Source organism: Hippocampus bargibanti, linkage group LG05 (assembly GCF_051943395.1).
Source record: "Hippocampus bargibanti isolate YZ-2025 linkage group LG05, ASM5194339v1, whole genome shotgun sequence".
Classification (NCBI taxonomy): Eukaryota; Metazoa; Chordata; class Actinopteri; order Syngnathiformes; family Syngnathidae; genus Hippocampus; species Hippocampus bargibanti.
This window is the reverse complement of record NC_142738.1, coordinates 13,319,154-13,335,060: the sequence shown is the minus strand read 5'-3', so window position 1 is coordinate 13,335,060 and position 15,907 is coordinate 13,319,154. Positions and strand designations below refer to the sequence as shown.

At 41.8% G+C, this 15,907-nt stretch overlaps 1 protein-coding gene across 1 annotated transcript in view; it reads left to right on the top strand.

The window, feature by feature from the left end:
• mafb (MAF bZIP transcription factor b) overlaps positions 1-15,907 on the top strand; it is a 61,872-nt gene that overhangs the window by 9,851 nt on the left and 36,114 nt on the right. Inside the window, exon 2 of the mRNA XM_088996896.1 lies at positions 2,231-2,300. Within this exon, the coding sequence (XP_088853022.1) occupies positions 2,231-2,258 (28 nt within the window). The 3' untranslated portion in view covers positions 2,259-2,300. The remainder of the gene's footprint in view (positions 1-2,230; positions 2,301-15,907) is intronic.

Below are 15,907 nucleotides of genomic sequence, written 5' to 3'. Positions count from 1 at the left end.
CAGCCTTCCCTAGTGACCATTTTGTGTTAAAGAGGAATACCACCGTCCGCAAGAAAAACAACCAATCGAGGACAGGAGGTATGCCTTAAAAGGAGGCAATACATTTCAAATATGTTGTGTCCTACGAATGAGGTGCATTCCGAGTGTAACAACAGAACAGATCAGCTCGTGTTGAGTGTGCAAATTGGTTGTTTTCTTCGGATGTGGAACTTTCTTGGAAATCTAATGAGAGGCTCCAAATGGGCCCATCGAAGGTGGATACACCCCAACCCCCACAGACACAGATAATACAATATATAATGGTTGCACTACATGTATTTACAAATATGGCTAAAAAACATTTTTTTTCTCTCCAAAAACTAGATGTACACAGTATATTAGCGAGCATAACCATCATGCGTGTGTGTCTGAAATGGGACTATTCAACTAATTAGGATTTAATGTCGCGTGACACCTTCATTGACGCTTTCAACGGTGTGTTGATTTGCAGGCCACAGAGTCCGCTTTGGACCGCATGAAGTGAACACGAAGCATGGAGGAGGTTGTGCGTCACATGAATGCTTGCGGTTACGGCGCTGGAGGCCAGCCAGAGTCTTTAGCTCTTAGAGAGTTTGTAGCTGCATCTCAATGAAGAGAGTGAGAGAGAGAGAGAGAGAGAGAGAGAGAGAGAGAGAGAGAGAGTCAGAGTTGATTCACCCGCTTTGTGTGTCTCTCTGCCAGTCAAACAGACATTGATCTCAAAAGCAAGGCAAGGTGACCCGCCCGTGATGTCGTGCAGGGCTTCCAAACACCCCCCCCCCAGCCCTCTCTCCTTTTCATTTGCACCTGCGAAGGGCCTTGACCCCACACACTGCTGCCATGTAGCATGTAGGCCCTGGCGCCCTACCTATCAATCCACGTGTGAGTGTGTGTGTGTGTGTGTGTGTGTGTGTGTGTGTGTGTGCGTGTTGGAAGAAACACACACATGCAAAGCAGGTGCATATGTGGAAGAAAGGCAAGTGTTTCTGCGCAACAAGCTCTCATGAGAATTCAATCGAAAGTCATCCAAAACGGTACAACTCAGTTTGTCAGTTTGCAGATTGACCTTTTCACTCCGGAAGTTTCCTATCAATCTTTTATTTTTGTGTGCACATTTCCATTTCATTGTTGATACATTTTTAATTCCATCAATTATATTATTATGAGTCACCATCAAGAATATTAGCTTTCCCATTTTCTGTCGGGCGTAATTCAACCCTATTTAACTTTGTCTGTACCAGCAAGTAACATTTTAATCTTGTAATCTCTTTTGATTAAATAAATATGTGAAACTGTTAATCTCCACGATTGCTGCTCATTTTTGTTCTTTTTATTTGCATCCCGTTAGCAAGTCAATGCCATTCACAAATTTATTCGGATATTGAAAATATGACGGAGAGCTCCATTCCCAAATGTGTTCAGGGTTTGGTTTTTTGATGCTTGAGTGCCGATAAAGCGCTGGCCATGGCTTCTGGCAATGTTATTCTTTTCCACAAGGGGGCAGCATTTCCCTTTTCTCCATGTTAGCGCTTTGTTTCAGCTTCAGCTGTTGTTAAAGCGCTATATAAACCAATATGTATGTATTGCACTGTATTTTGGACAGCCACCCTGATTTCAAGATCATATAACTCCAGAGTCCAGTCCCATATAATTTAGGAAATAACTCTTTTTATTCTGGAATTCGAGTGACAATGACAAAAAGCCTGGCACTGGAGTGGACACAATTTTGCACGTCTGGCAGTGAAATAGTTAAAAAACACTTATTAGCTTGCATGTTATTATGATTTTTATTGATATTATATATGTAAATTAAAAATTGTGTCAATTGTCCTTTTAGACATACACAGGTGTGATTTTTTTTTAGAAGGAATATTTTTGGTTGAAAAAATTCTGTTCTGCTTTGATAGCGCTTGTGTCTTAATGCTAATGTTCAATCAAGATAAGTCTCATGTTTATGCTTGTCACATATGATGTGTTCCTATAATTTGTAAATTGCTGAAGGCCCTGTTAAGGAACAAAACAAAGAATTTGTCTCAAAACAGACTGACTTGAAAGATGTAATGTAATTCTTACCACCATGCTGTGTACCGCAAGCCAAACAAAATATGTTTTCCAAATATTACATCACAAATCTGATTTGAGTCTTCCGATCAAATCATTTTCTGTTTTTCCTTGTTTTTAAAACTAATTCCTAATCTCTTCTACATTTCAGGACATCAAGAAAATTCCTCCATCTGTGATAAAGAATTTGGACTTCAACCGCCCGTCACCTTTAGTTAGAGGTAAAAAAAACAACACTCAAAACAGTTAGTTGTTGTTTTTTCCCATCATGGTATGTGCCGAGGAAGAATTTAATCCCCAAATCAAAATGTATCTTGACTGTTGTCAATTGTTAAAGCATTCCTTTTCAAGAGCCTCCGTAGATTCAGATATAATTCAAACGGGACAATTTAGTGAAATAAATCTGTGTTAAAATGATGAACTGTCAAGCAAGATCTTTTTTGTGGACAAAGCGCTTGTGTGTACCGATTTATTTCCATGCAGATTTTTGACAGCCACCTCCACGAGGCGCCTTTTATGAAAAGATGCATTTGGCAGTTGATATTTTGCTCAATGGGTGTCCAGACTCCTCTCTCTCTCTCTCTCTCTCTCTCTCTCTCTCTCTCTCTCTCTCTCTCTCTCTCTCTCTCTCTCTCTCTCTCTCTCTCTCTCTCTCTCTCTCTCTCTCTCTCTCTTTGCTTGACAAGAAGTGCTTGATTGACAGGAGGGGCTCTGACACACGGCGCGCTCATGGGGGATAAGGCCAAAAACCTTTCGCTTCATGTGCTGACCCTGTGAACCTCCTTCACCCGACTCTCCTCCCTCCAAGGAGCCAGACTCTGTGCTTGTAGTTTTTACTTTATTTATAGTTCATATTTGACTGACACAGCAGATGGGAGGGGTTGGATTGGATTGGATTGGATTGGATATGCCTCTATTAGTCTCACAGTGGAGAAATTTACATTTGGGACACACAAACATAAATATACATTTTGTTTGTTTCTTAAAAAGTTACGTTAATGGTTTGAACAACTCTTCTCTTTGTCTTTTCTTCTGTGGTGAGTGACTTGTGTTGTGAGACATTAATACAAATAGAAAATTGCTGCTCCACATCCTTTTTGCTTACAGAACCCAAATTCATTGTTTAACATAATGTAAGCGTCATCATAAATATTGAAGATCTGTTGGAGACATCCAAGAATCATGACGTCCCTAACGTTGTCGGAAGGGAGTAAAAATGCTCGACTTTGGCCTGACTGTGTTTATGGACTTGCCGTCATAAATTTTGGAGAGGTATTTGTCTTCTTCTTTTCCTTTTGGCTTTTCCCTTCAAGGGGTCTCCACAGCAAATCATTATCCTCCATCTTCAGAGGTATATTTGTAATTAACTTTGATTGGAAGGGAGTGAAGACTATCAGAATTAGAATTTACGAATATATGTAAATGTTGAAGAGTGACAATTGTTGGATGTACCTTTTTACGAGCAGATCAGGAAGTCACTTGTAACACATGTCATACCAGTGGATACAGTAAGTGATTAGCATAATCATTCAGAGACATCCAAAGATATTTTATAAAAAAAAATCAAGAATTTGCCAGGAAAAATATTGACAACATTTAAATTTGACGAGTGTTGGCCCTGACCATCACTCCTAACATACCCAACACAACAAATTCAAAAGCAATAGACAGAGATGCTTAGTATAGGAGAAGTCAGGTCAGTCTGATTGGAATGCGGACACGAGGGGAGGACAGGAGATGGACAGACAGACAGGCAGGGTAACCAGAGGCAGGCGATGACCTTATGTGCTGCTGTAGATCGAAGGCTTTATTTAAAAGCCTGGTCAATGTGCTGGATGCTGCGGAGGTATCAGCCTCACAACTGGGCGACTCATCAGCAGCACTGTAATACAACTCTGGCTCTAACCTCCAATGTGCGCGCACACACAAACGCACAAAGTGGACACATCAGGTTTTACGGTGCGGCTGATGGACAGTGGAAATTACACCATCAGCATGAGCTAAGTTTACCATGCAGCAGGAAGAATACTTGATGCTTTTTTTTAACACAACATGATCCGTCCTTCTGAAAACGTGTGCCACCTGGAAACATAAATAGCACATTAAACACTCGAAGGTGTGACTTTTTTTTGTCATAGATAAAATATGCACCCTGTGTAACATGCTAAGTTACACAGGTGGTTGTCACGGGTGGTTATATTTTACATCTATTAATACCCGGATCTCCAAAATGACTACTTGTCAGAGTCAGCAAACATGTTAACCTTGAATTGGTATTCTACCGAATAATGTTATGCATCAAATTCAATCACTCATATAAATTACCAAAAATTCCTATGGTTATATACTCATTGATTTTAATATTCTGAACACATCAAAGTCTGTTCTTATGGTGAGCCTGCAACAATTGAAAATGTTTTAAAACGTCTAATGACCATGGTTACATCATCTTCCTTTTTCAAAAGAAGATCCTGGAGTCATTAAATGATGCAATAAAAATATAAATAAATAAATAAATAAATAAATAATCATTCAGTCATACTGTTGTGGCTGACCAGTTTGCTTTGTACCAAGGCATCACAGCGTGCAATTTAAATTATTTTTTTGACATCAAAACAGGGTGGCCCGGTAGTCGAGTGGTTAGCACGCCGGCTTCACATTGCAGAGGTCGCTAGTTTGCGTCCCGCTCCAGCCTCCCTGTGTGGAGTTTGCATGTTGTCCCAGGGCCCGCGTGGGTTTTCTCTGGGTCCACCGGTTTCCTCCCACATTCCAAGAACATGCATTACAGGCAGAATGAACACTCCAAATTGTTCCAAGGTGTGAGAGTGACTGTTGTTTGCCTTTGTGTGCCCTGCGATTGGCTGGCCACCAATTCAGGGTTTCCCCCGCCTCGTGCCCGAAAACAGCTGGGATAGGCTCCAGACTCCCCAACATTGAATGTATAATTCGTTGAAAGGACAACCGATGTCTCCGGACAAGTTGTGTCCATAATTTGTAAAATGGCTTCAAATGACTTCTACTGAGCGTATTTTACAAAGTTCCACCACATATAGCTATATTTTACGTTTTAAGACTCGCGCTGAATATTCAGGAAGTCTTGTTTTTGAGTTGGTGACGAGTCCGTACGTGACGTTACTAAAGGACCGCCCTTTACCGTAAAAAAGACGCATTGTAGCGGTCCTTCCATCACGTCAATGTATTTTGCTGTACTTGTTTGGTCTGGGGACCTCGTGTTGCACCCAAAAGCTGCCAGAAGGCCAGAAGAGGGCGTCCAAGCGCCATATATTGAATCATATTCATAACTGGATGTGTAACAAGAAAGCATATTCTCAGAATCTGAAGCCATTGTTTTGATTCACTAGCAATGCAAGAGGTCTTGGCGTGATGTCACGAACTGGGGGCGGGACTTTCTGAAAGTGCCCAATTCGCAGCTCATTTTTTTGGAGATTTTGGACACTTTAAGTCATTTTTATTGGTGTTTTTGACTAAAAATATTATACTGCGTGTTTTGGGTATTTTAGATGCTATAAAACGTTTTTCTGGTGTCAGTTAAAAAACCAAAAAGTGACGTCGGTTGTCCTTTAATGGTTAAATGTGAACGTAAAAGACGAAAAAGAAAGGTGAATGTGTGATGACATGTATGATTACATGTATGAGCATTTTTATTATAAGCATCAGCATTCTTTATTGCAAGCATAATCAATATATCATAAGAAAATGTATGATACCTAAAAACTGTAAACCTATGAACTATTTTAGTGTAGTCCGAGGCCATCATGTCAAAAGAGCCATGATGAAAGTAAAAAAAATATTGCTGAAGTATCAAAAGTGAACATTACAATGTGCCAGTTAACCCAATACAATGAGTGCTTCGTAAAACAAATTCCTCCAGAAGTTACTCATCAGTAAGCTTGTTCTGATTTAAGTGCTTGCTGATGTTCGACATAAAACAGGGCATTTATTTAACTATCAGCAGTTTTAAAGATACACACGACAAACACTGAACAACTGTGTGTGTAGATTTAAAAATTTTTTCTAAAGTGTTTTTTTTCTGCTTCTATTACTTTCTGTTACATCTGAAAACTGCACCCTAGAGCCACACCTCCAAACATCAGCTCCTCTTTTTAACTTATGTTAATATACAATCATCTCCCTGAGGTTTTCACTTGTTTGCCCCGATTGTGTTGTTTTATTCAAATGTGATTAGTTGTAAAGATGTTATGTGTGTATGCGTGCCCCTGAGGCACTGCTGTCCTCGGGTTGCAACTGGGTGTTGGCAGTGTGGTTGAGTGAGGAAAGAGGTGCGATTTCATGTTTTCTTCACGTGTGGCTTCCAGCTTTCAGCCTGCGGCCATCCTCTTGCCTGCAGCGTCCGCGAGTTCCTTCTCACACGGTGAACACACACAATGTTCGCATTGCGTCACCGCTGCGGCTCCCGTTACTCAACTTAAGTTGAATTGATTTTTTTTTACCTCATTCCATAATCATCCTCTCTTATTCTCATGCATACCCTTCTCAAATCATCTTTTCCCATTGAAATGAATGGACATGCAATTAATCTGTTCCTCTGGCTCAAAAAAAACCCACAAACATTTAGCCGTGTTTGTTTAACAATTTAAAAAAAACATTAAACACTATCAAATAATACTTTAATAAAATTTGATTGTACAGAATTAAACAATTGGTGCACCATGATCATGATCAGTCAGTTGGCATTGTGGTGCTCATTCCGGACTGTGCATCTTGGCCACTGGGGAGCAGTAAAAACACACAATTATACTACTTGCAGATATCAAAATGAAACGCAGAACATGCTTCTGTATTTCAGTAACCTTCTGCGATGTTTGCAGAGGATAAAGAATGTATGCCCGCTCATGTTGCTACTGATTATGTTGAAGTATACAATGAAATTGTTTACAAAAATTGCAATTCCAACAGCAATTTCATTCGTCTGTTAATGCTGTTTTGCATTCAGCGAGAGGGTTTTGTTAGTAAAAAAAAGGACTAGTTATATACTTAACTCGCACTTGTTGTGAGTACTTTTGCCATGACTGTGTCTAATTGAATTCCATTGACCCCATACTGCAAAAATGTTAACCCGGGACAATGATCACAGTCCTCAGGACTTGTTTCCGCAGCATAAAATGAGCGCTAAGATCACTCTGGCGACATGATTTATTCAAGGCGCCAAACTGTGTCTTGTGTAGGCCCTAAAGGATCCTATTTTTATAGCCGTCAGCAGCAACACTTCTCATACACACACATGCAGATTATGTATCACGGCAACGCCTTTGGGTGAATACAATGTGTTCCTCTCACGTCTCATCCAAACCATCTTGCAGCGCCCGTCCGTCCCCGACTCCCTCCAACTTCGAAGCACCGTCAATGAGCTTTAAGGGCACATATTTCCCAAGCTCGAGCTAAAACGGGATGCATATTCTTCTTGTTAGCTTGATAAATAACGGGTCTGCTGGGAAAGTGCTGAATTTTACTTTTTGACTTCTATTTTCTGCCGGATGACATTAATTTCAAGTGACAGGGGAAAAGTAGCAAGCTAATACCCACAAATAAATAAAGAAGTGGGGTGAGCACAAGAACTGGAATCACTTTGCTGCGACCTGCTGTGCACACGCTCCTTTATTCAGTCGTAACCTCCGCTCAACCACCAGTGCATTAGGTCACACTCAAATGAGATCCAATCCAGAAAACTGTGATTTTTCTGGTCGCGCTGGTTCAGAATGGCCTTGAATCATACTGAGAAGTGTTTCAAAGAGTTTTCTCCTCTTATACCGTACAGCCAAACAGGGCTCCATGCTGGTAGACTGGTTAGCCTCACAGTGCAGAGATCATAGTTTCAAATATGTCCTCCCAACCTTCCTGTGTGGCGTTTGCATGTTATTCCCCCTCCAGCATGGCTTTCCTCTGGGTACTTCGGTTATCTTCACACCTTCTAAAAAAAATCTCGATTGGTTAGATCGGACACTCACAATTGTCGTTAGGTGCGATTGTGAGTCAAAGTAGCTGTTTATGTGTGTCCTGTAATACGGTGGCAATGGGTTCAGGATGGACGCCTCCTTCTATTCAAAGTCAGCTGAGACAGGTTCCTCAATGCATGCCTGTGACCCTTGTGGTAAAAAGGATGGATATATAGCCAAGTAAGATCTATAAAACAGCTTAACACTTCAGTTCTATAATTGCAAATTGTTTTATTAGGGCATTAGTTATTTTTACAACATGCAAGACCCATGTAAAAAAAACACTTAGCTCCCCAAATACCACCATCAACATAAATGGTCATCCTTTCTTGCACCAATAATGATAACCTGATAACATGATCAACTGTCCATTGTAGTAATCACTCTCCATGGAAGTGTTAAAATACAGATCATAGTTTTCTTTGTTAAAAATCTATTTCATCATATTACAACTATATGTGAAATGTTTGTGTCATGAGTTTGTATGTTAAAAACTGTTCTGCAAGGCAGGAAAATTAAAAATAAATAGTTGAAAAGAAACACTACTACAAGATTGAGCAAATGTTAATATGGTGTGCAGTAGTTATAAGATCTAGAACGTAGGAGCTGTTCAAACAATATCTTGATTCACTTGGCATTATGACTGCTTTTGTACCAGCGGATTTCTCTCGGTCATTCACATCCCAAACACACGCGTACCCTCCAGATGTGACGCTGGCAGTGCTGCAGTTTTTGCTTTTAATTTTCTGCATGTATATATCACACACTGTCGTTTGGCGGTGGCAATTAAGGCTGATAAATCACCCATTTACAGGAAGAGGGGAAGGAAAATGAAGAAAACGAGCGTGGTGTGTGATACAGAAGAAGGAAAAGATTAATGAACAGCTTGTGGTCCTTCATAGATATTTTATTTGTTCATTTACTCGAAGCTGCAGCGTTATTGTGTATGCGGGGGGCGGGGGGTAGACAAAGCACAAAGAGAAGTATGCAGGTAGTTGCTGTGCTTTACTGCCATTGTGACATTACTACTTGTGCATGTATGCACCCGCAAACGTAGTAAAATACAATGAGACACTTGGCTGATGGATCTCCTCCGACTATAAACAGGAGAGTAAACACAGTCACGGCTCGGCATGTGGAGGAGTTTAATTGCACTATCCTTTATGTTTTTGTCAGCACGTCATCAGAGATGTTGCTCCATCCCTTTTTTTATTTCAGCGTTTGGTGCTGAGGCTCACAGTGCAGGGATGGTATAAGTTACATCCGAAAGTGTGTCTCAGCAGCCCCGCTGCAGGTCAGTACCCCACTGAGACTGCCCACTCACTTGAAAAAAGCTGATTAAAGATTCATGACAAGGGCAGTGCAAGGGGGGTGGAAGGGTAGAATCAGTGCAGCCTTTTAATGACCACGGAGGAAAACAGGTAGAGATAGAATGAGACGGCAGTGTTTTGTTTCACCTGCTCACAGGAAACCATTGAGAAGTTTCCACCTGCAACAGTCAGCACAGTGGGGATCTAATGTTCTCAAATTAAACCAGGTGCATACATAGCAACTTTGAACATGTTAAATGCAAATTGGAATGGATTAATTGGCTTTACATGATTTCCTATGAGGAAGATTGCTTTGGATTTTGTACAATTGGGTTTTTTTGTCACACATTTTTGAATGGATTAATGACAGTCTGTCTTAAATCAACAAAATCATGTCTCATCGCATCTCATCTGATTTTCCGTACCGCTTATTCCTCATTAGGGTCACGGGGGTTGCTGGAGCCTATCTAAGCTGTCTTCGGGCACGAGGCGGGGGACACCCCGAATAGGTTGCCAGCCAATCGCAGGGCACACAAAGACATACAACAGTCACTCTCACACTCACACCTAGGGACAATTTGGAATGGTCAATCTGCCTGCCATGCATGTTTTTGGAGTGTGGGAGGAAACCGGAGGACCCGGAGAAAACCCACGCGGGTCCGGGGAGAACATGCAAACTCCACACAGGGAGGCCGGACCGGGACGCGAACCGGCGACCTCTGCACTGTGAAGCTGGTGTGCTAACCACTCGACTACCGGGCCGCCCCAACAAAAACATGTTTGCTTGGAAAAAAAAAAGGGAAACACAGTATGGGCATGCATGATGAACTGAAATATTATGGGGAACACTATACTCGAAAGGTCTAACGCATCACACTCTGCCGCACTGTCTTGTAAAAAGTCTGATGAAACAAGAGACTCTAAAGTTTCTTACATTGCATTGAATGTTTCTGCCACCAGGCAGTCAGGAGACTCAACTCCCTCCCAGCCGTGCCCCCCCTGCCCCTTCCCACTGCCACACTCACCGAACTCTGAGTATACGCTACACGCTGCACTATCATCCTGAACTCTATTTTTTCATTTTTTTTCTGCAAGACCTCACTTCAACCTTTTTTTGTTTGTTTTTGCATTACTACACTACGTCACTTTACATATGACACTACCTCCACTTTACATTCGTCACTACCTCACATTACATATGACACTACCTCACTTTACATGCAGAAATTACACGTATTGTCTGTTGTCCATTTAGCCACATTATAAGTGCCCTGCACGCTGGGTCCGAGAGGACATTAATTTCATCTGTGCACTTTAGCATATTTGACAATAAAGCTGACTTTGACTTACCTAAAACTTGCTATTCTGTGGGTCCTGGAATTTGAGTGACAATGACCAAAACCTTGGTGCTGGAGCGGAAACATTTTTGCACGTTTGGCAGTGAATGAGTTAAAAGAGAATTACCAAAACATACATGGAAGCACCCGAACCATCTTGTCTTAACATCTGCAGCATCGCCCGCGCGCACGTCCTTATTGACAGACACACTGCATGCTGTCAGGGTGGGGAATCAGTTTATTCGTGATACATTGGTCATGGGTCAAGCACAAGTTCTGTTCCACTTGTCATTAAGAAGGTCATAGGTCGTCAGGTCAGAGGCCGATGTGACGGCTTGTGATCGGTTTATCACAGCATGGGTCAATGGCAAAGCGGCGAGAGCTTCTCAAATCAAATAGATTTAACCCATTGTTGCTTTCCCCCTTTTTTTCCTTCCCATTTGTTTGTCTTGCAGTCCACCGCTGCAGTAACCACTTTCCTTTGAACAGTTACGTGATCTTTTCATGTTCTATTAGCTCTCGTTTTCCCTTGTGCTATTTTTTTCATCTTCAAAGTGAAAGCTAAAATAGGGCAATCATTGCAATTTAATTACTACATATCCCTTTGTGAGTATGTGTTTGTTTGTGTGCTTAGATTTGCTGGCCTCTGCAGTTTTTTTTCTGTGTATGTTTTTTTTTCTCTTGGTCTGTGATTCCCATTGCTTCCCTGTGTCATACCCCCGTATTTTTAGTGAGGTGCCACAGAGTTTATTTAAATAGATGAGAAACACAATTCCCAAATTAGGGGGAATCTCCTGTCGCATCTCAGTCAGTCTCTTCATAATAACCCCCAGCGTTGCACTGCATCCCCTTGACACACACATCCACGCGCATAAACACACACACACACACACACACACACACTAATTATTGCAGACGCGGCATTCTTCACTCCCAGGGGTAAAAGATTTTCATAAATGAAAATAAATACTTTTCTTCATGTGGAGAACAGAGAAGAGGCAGTGGCAGAAATGACTTTGATACCTCAATGCAAGCAAATTTATGATGTAAGGCATTAAGAGTGGAGTGTTCATCGTAAAGTGTATTGTGCAATATAGGGCAAACACATGCTGTAGGTTTGAGGAAATTGAAAGAAAAATCATAGTCTTGAAAAGGGAAGTAAATCCATTTTAATATCACAATTTGTTTGAAAAATATATGCTTTTGCATTCATCACATGTATTCGGCAATAATTTTGACTAATTTACTGCCAGACGTGCAAAAATGTGTCCACTCCAGTGCCAAGGTTTTTGTCATTGTCACTCAAATTCTAGGACCCAGTTTTAGAACTACATTAACATTCAATGCAGCGTTAGAAACCTTACACTATCTTTTTTCATCAGAAAGAGTTAATTCTTAAGTTATATGGGTCTGGAGTTATATGAGCGTGAAATGAGGGCAGCTGACCAAAATACAATGCAATACATACTGTACATAGCGGTTTATATAGTGCTTTAACACCAGCTGAAGCTGGAACAAAGCGCTAGCATTGGAAAAAAAAGGAAATGCTGCACCCTTGTGGAAGGGAAAAAACATTGCCAGAGGCCATGGCCAGCGCTTTATCGGCACCCAAACGAGAAAAAATAAAACCCGAAAAATTTGGCAATGGCGCTCCACGTCATATTTTCAATTCCCGAATACATTTGTGAATGGCAGTGAATGAGTTAAATTCACACATTAATTTAGTCTGATGATAAGACGAAAGATGACGTCTTGTATGGACAATGTGTGACGTTATTTTAATTTACCCACATTTTCCCTATGATGTAGTGGCTTTGTTTTCTGTTTTTTGATTTGTTTTGAACTTTGTCCTACTCCCTTTCTAATCTTTGCATTACACCCACACACCGGTCATGGATGCTCTTTCTTTTCCCTCTCCACCTTTGTCTTTCATCTCGACATTTCATTCAACAAAGCTCCGACAGCTCCATAACTGTAACTCTCTCCTCCTTCTTTGGTCCACGACTAAACGACTCTGTCAGAAATAAAGAGTACTTATCTTATCTGCTGCTTCCACTCGCCGCCGCCCATGTCACGCTAGCCGATGTACACACGCGAGTCTTTTCATGCACAGGCTTGGATGACGTCCCATTTCGTCTATGGGTACTTTTTCAAGAGGACACTTTATGTGAAGTGTAACAGAACAGCTTGTTAAAGTTGACACTAACGCAAGTGTCTATAAAATGTGGCATATACCAAGGTGATGCACTCTCCCCACTGCTGTTCTGCATAGGACTGAACCCCCTCAGCCAAATAATCCCAAAGACAGGCTATGTATACCGCCTCAGAAATGGAGCTACAATCAGTCACCTCCTCTACATGTATGACATAAAGCTGTATGCTAAGAGCGAAAGGGACATAGACTCCCTGAACCACACAAGAAGGATCTACAGCAGTGACTTGGGATGTCATTCAGGCTGGAGAAATGGAACAATAGCAGACATTGAAAACAGCTACACATACCTCAGTATACCACCTCGGTATACCACAGGCCAATGGCAACCTCGAACTAGCAACAAGGAAAGTGGCTATGACCAAATACCTCCAGCGGGTGAGGCAAGTCCTAAGAAGCCAGCTCAATGGCAAGAACAAGACCCAGGCAATAAACAGCTATGCCCTGCCAGTGATCAGATACCCTACAGGAATAATAAAGTGGCCAAAGGAAGAGATTCATACCACGGATGTTAATACCCGAAAACTCATCACCATGCATGGAGGGCTCCATCCCAAGTCCAGCACCCTGAGACTGTACACAAGCCGTAAGGAAGGAGGCCGGGGACTAGTGAGTGTGAGAGCCACTGTCCAGGATGAAACATCCAAGCTCAATGAATACATCAAAGAGAAGGCTCCAACGGATGATGTACTCAGAGAATGACTCAGACAATGGGGAACAGAGGATGAGGTGCTGGAAGAGGGACAATCATGGGAGGAAAAGGCCCTACACGGGATGTACCACCGAACCATAACTGAAGTGGCTGATCTCAAGAAGTCCTATCAGTGGCTAGAGAGGGCTGGCCTAAAGGACAGCACAGAGGCACTCATCCTGGCTGCTCAAGAGCAGGCCCTGAACACCAGAGCCATAGAGGCACGGATATACCACACCAGGCAAGACCCAAAGTGTAGGTTGTGCAAAGAGACACCTGATACAATCCAACACATACCTGCAGGGTGTAAGATGCTGGCAGGGAAAGCATACATGGAGCGCCATAACCAGGTGGCTGGCATAGTCTACCGAAACATCTGTGCGGAGTATGGACTGAAAACCCCAAGGTCAAAATGGGAAACACCTCCCAAGGTAGTAGAGAATGACCGAGCGAAGATCCTGTGGGACTGACAAGAGGGTAATGGCCAACCAACCAGATATCGTGGTCATAGATAAAGGGCAAAGGAAAGCCCTTGTCGTGGATGTAGCGGTCCCGAGTGATGGCAACATCAGAAAGAAGGAAAATGAGAAAATCGAGAAATACCAAGGGCTCAGAGAGGAGCTGGAGAGAGCCTGGAAGATAAGGTGACAGTCGTGCCTGTGGTGGTCGGAGCACTCGTGGCAGTGACCCCCAAACTAGACGAGTGGTTGCAACAGATCCCGGGAACAACATCAGATATCTCGGTCCAGAAAAGCGCACTGCTAGGAACAGCATGGATACTGCGCAGAACCCTCAAGCTTCCTGGCCTGGAGGACCCGAGCTACAAAATGGGGGACAGACACCACCCATGGGGGTTGAGACAAGGATTAATATATAATATATATATATATATATATATATATATATATATATATATATATATATATATATATATATATATATATATATATATATATATATATATATATATATATATATATATATATATATATATATATATATATATATATATATATAAGGTTTCTTCAGCCGTCATCTGTACAAATTTGAAGGTTTCGGACGTTTCGCCTCCTATCCAAGAGGCTTCGTCAGCGAACTAAAGTCTGACTGGTCGTATCGGCCCTATTTATATATATATATATATATATATATATATATATATATATATATATATATATATATATATATATATATATATATATATATATATATATATATATATATATATATATATATATATATATAGGCGGCCCGGTAGTCGAGTGGTTAGCACACCGGCTTCACAGTGCAGAGGTCGCCGGTTCGCGTCCCGGTCCGGCCTCCCTGTGTGGAGTTTGCATGTTCTCCCCGGACCCGCGTGGGTTTTCTCCGGGTCCTCCGGTTTCCTCCCACACTCCAAAAACATGCATGGCAGGAAGATTGACCACTCCAAATTGTCCCTAGGTGTGAGTGTGAGAGTGACTGTTGTATGTCTTCGTGTGCCCTGCGATTGGCTGGCAACCAATTCAGGGTGTCCCCCGCCTCGTGCCCGAAGACAGCCGAGATAGGCTCCAGCATCCACCGCGACTCTAATGAGGAATAAGCGGTACGGAAAATGAGATGAGATGATATATATATATATATATATATATATATATATATATATATATATATATATATATATATATATATATAAATGGAACACTAAATTGGTATATAAATAGGTGTGATTGTTCATCTACGTGTTCCCTGTGATTGGCTGGCAACCAGTTCAGGGTGTACCCTGTCTACTGCCGTGAGAGATATACGGCTCAGATAATAAATGGATGTAATTGTTCTGCAGGACATAGGCCACCTTAATGGTGTAAAAAATCTGTATCACAATGAAGACTGGGTTTTGAAATAGGGTGTGTAGACTTTTGAGACCCACGGTACATTTGTTCGCCTTTATGCCATCTTACCTGTGCAATTTGCCATGCACAATTGAAGTAGGTACTTTGTGTGAAGATGCAGAAAATGAGAGCAGAGGGAGGATGCGTTGGAGACGGAGAGATGAAAAGTGTGATAATTCACCTGCATCCCTGAGGCCTCTTGCAGCCCTGCAGGCCCCCTACAGGTCCTCTGGCACATGCCTGTGCAGAATGCCAAGGTGCAATGCTAATTGGCCCCTGTTATAACAGCAACACGGAGCAATAAAATGGGGGTGGCCCGGGTGGATGTTTGTGTTACAGAATCGCAGCATCACCCAATACATATTTTCATACCCCCACCCCCCATCCCCCAAGTAATAATTTATAGGTTTGTGATTCTCCTTTGAAGGGTGT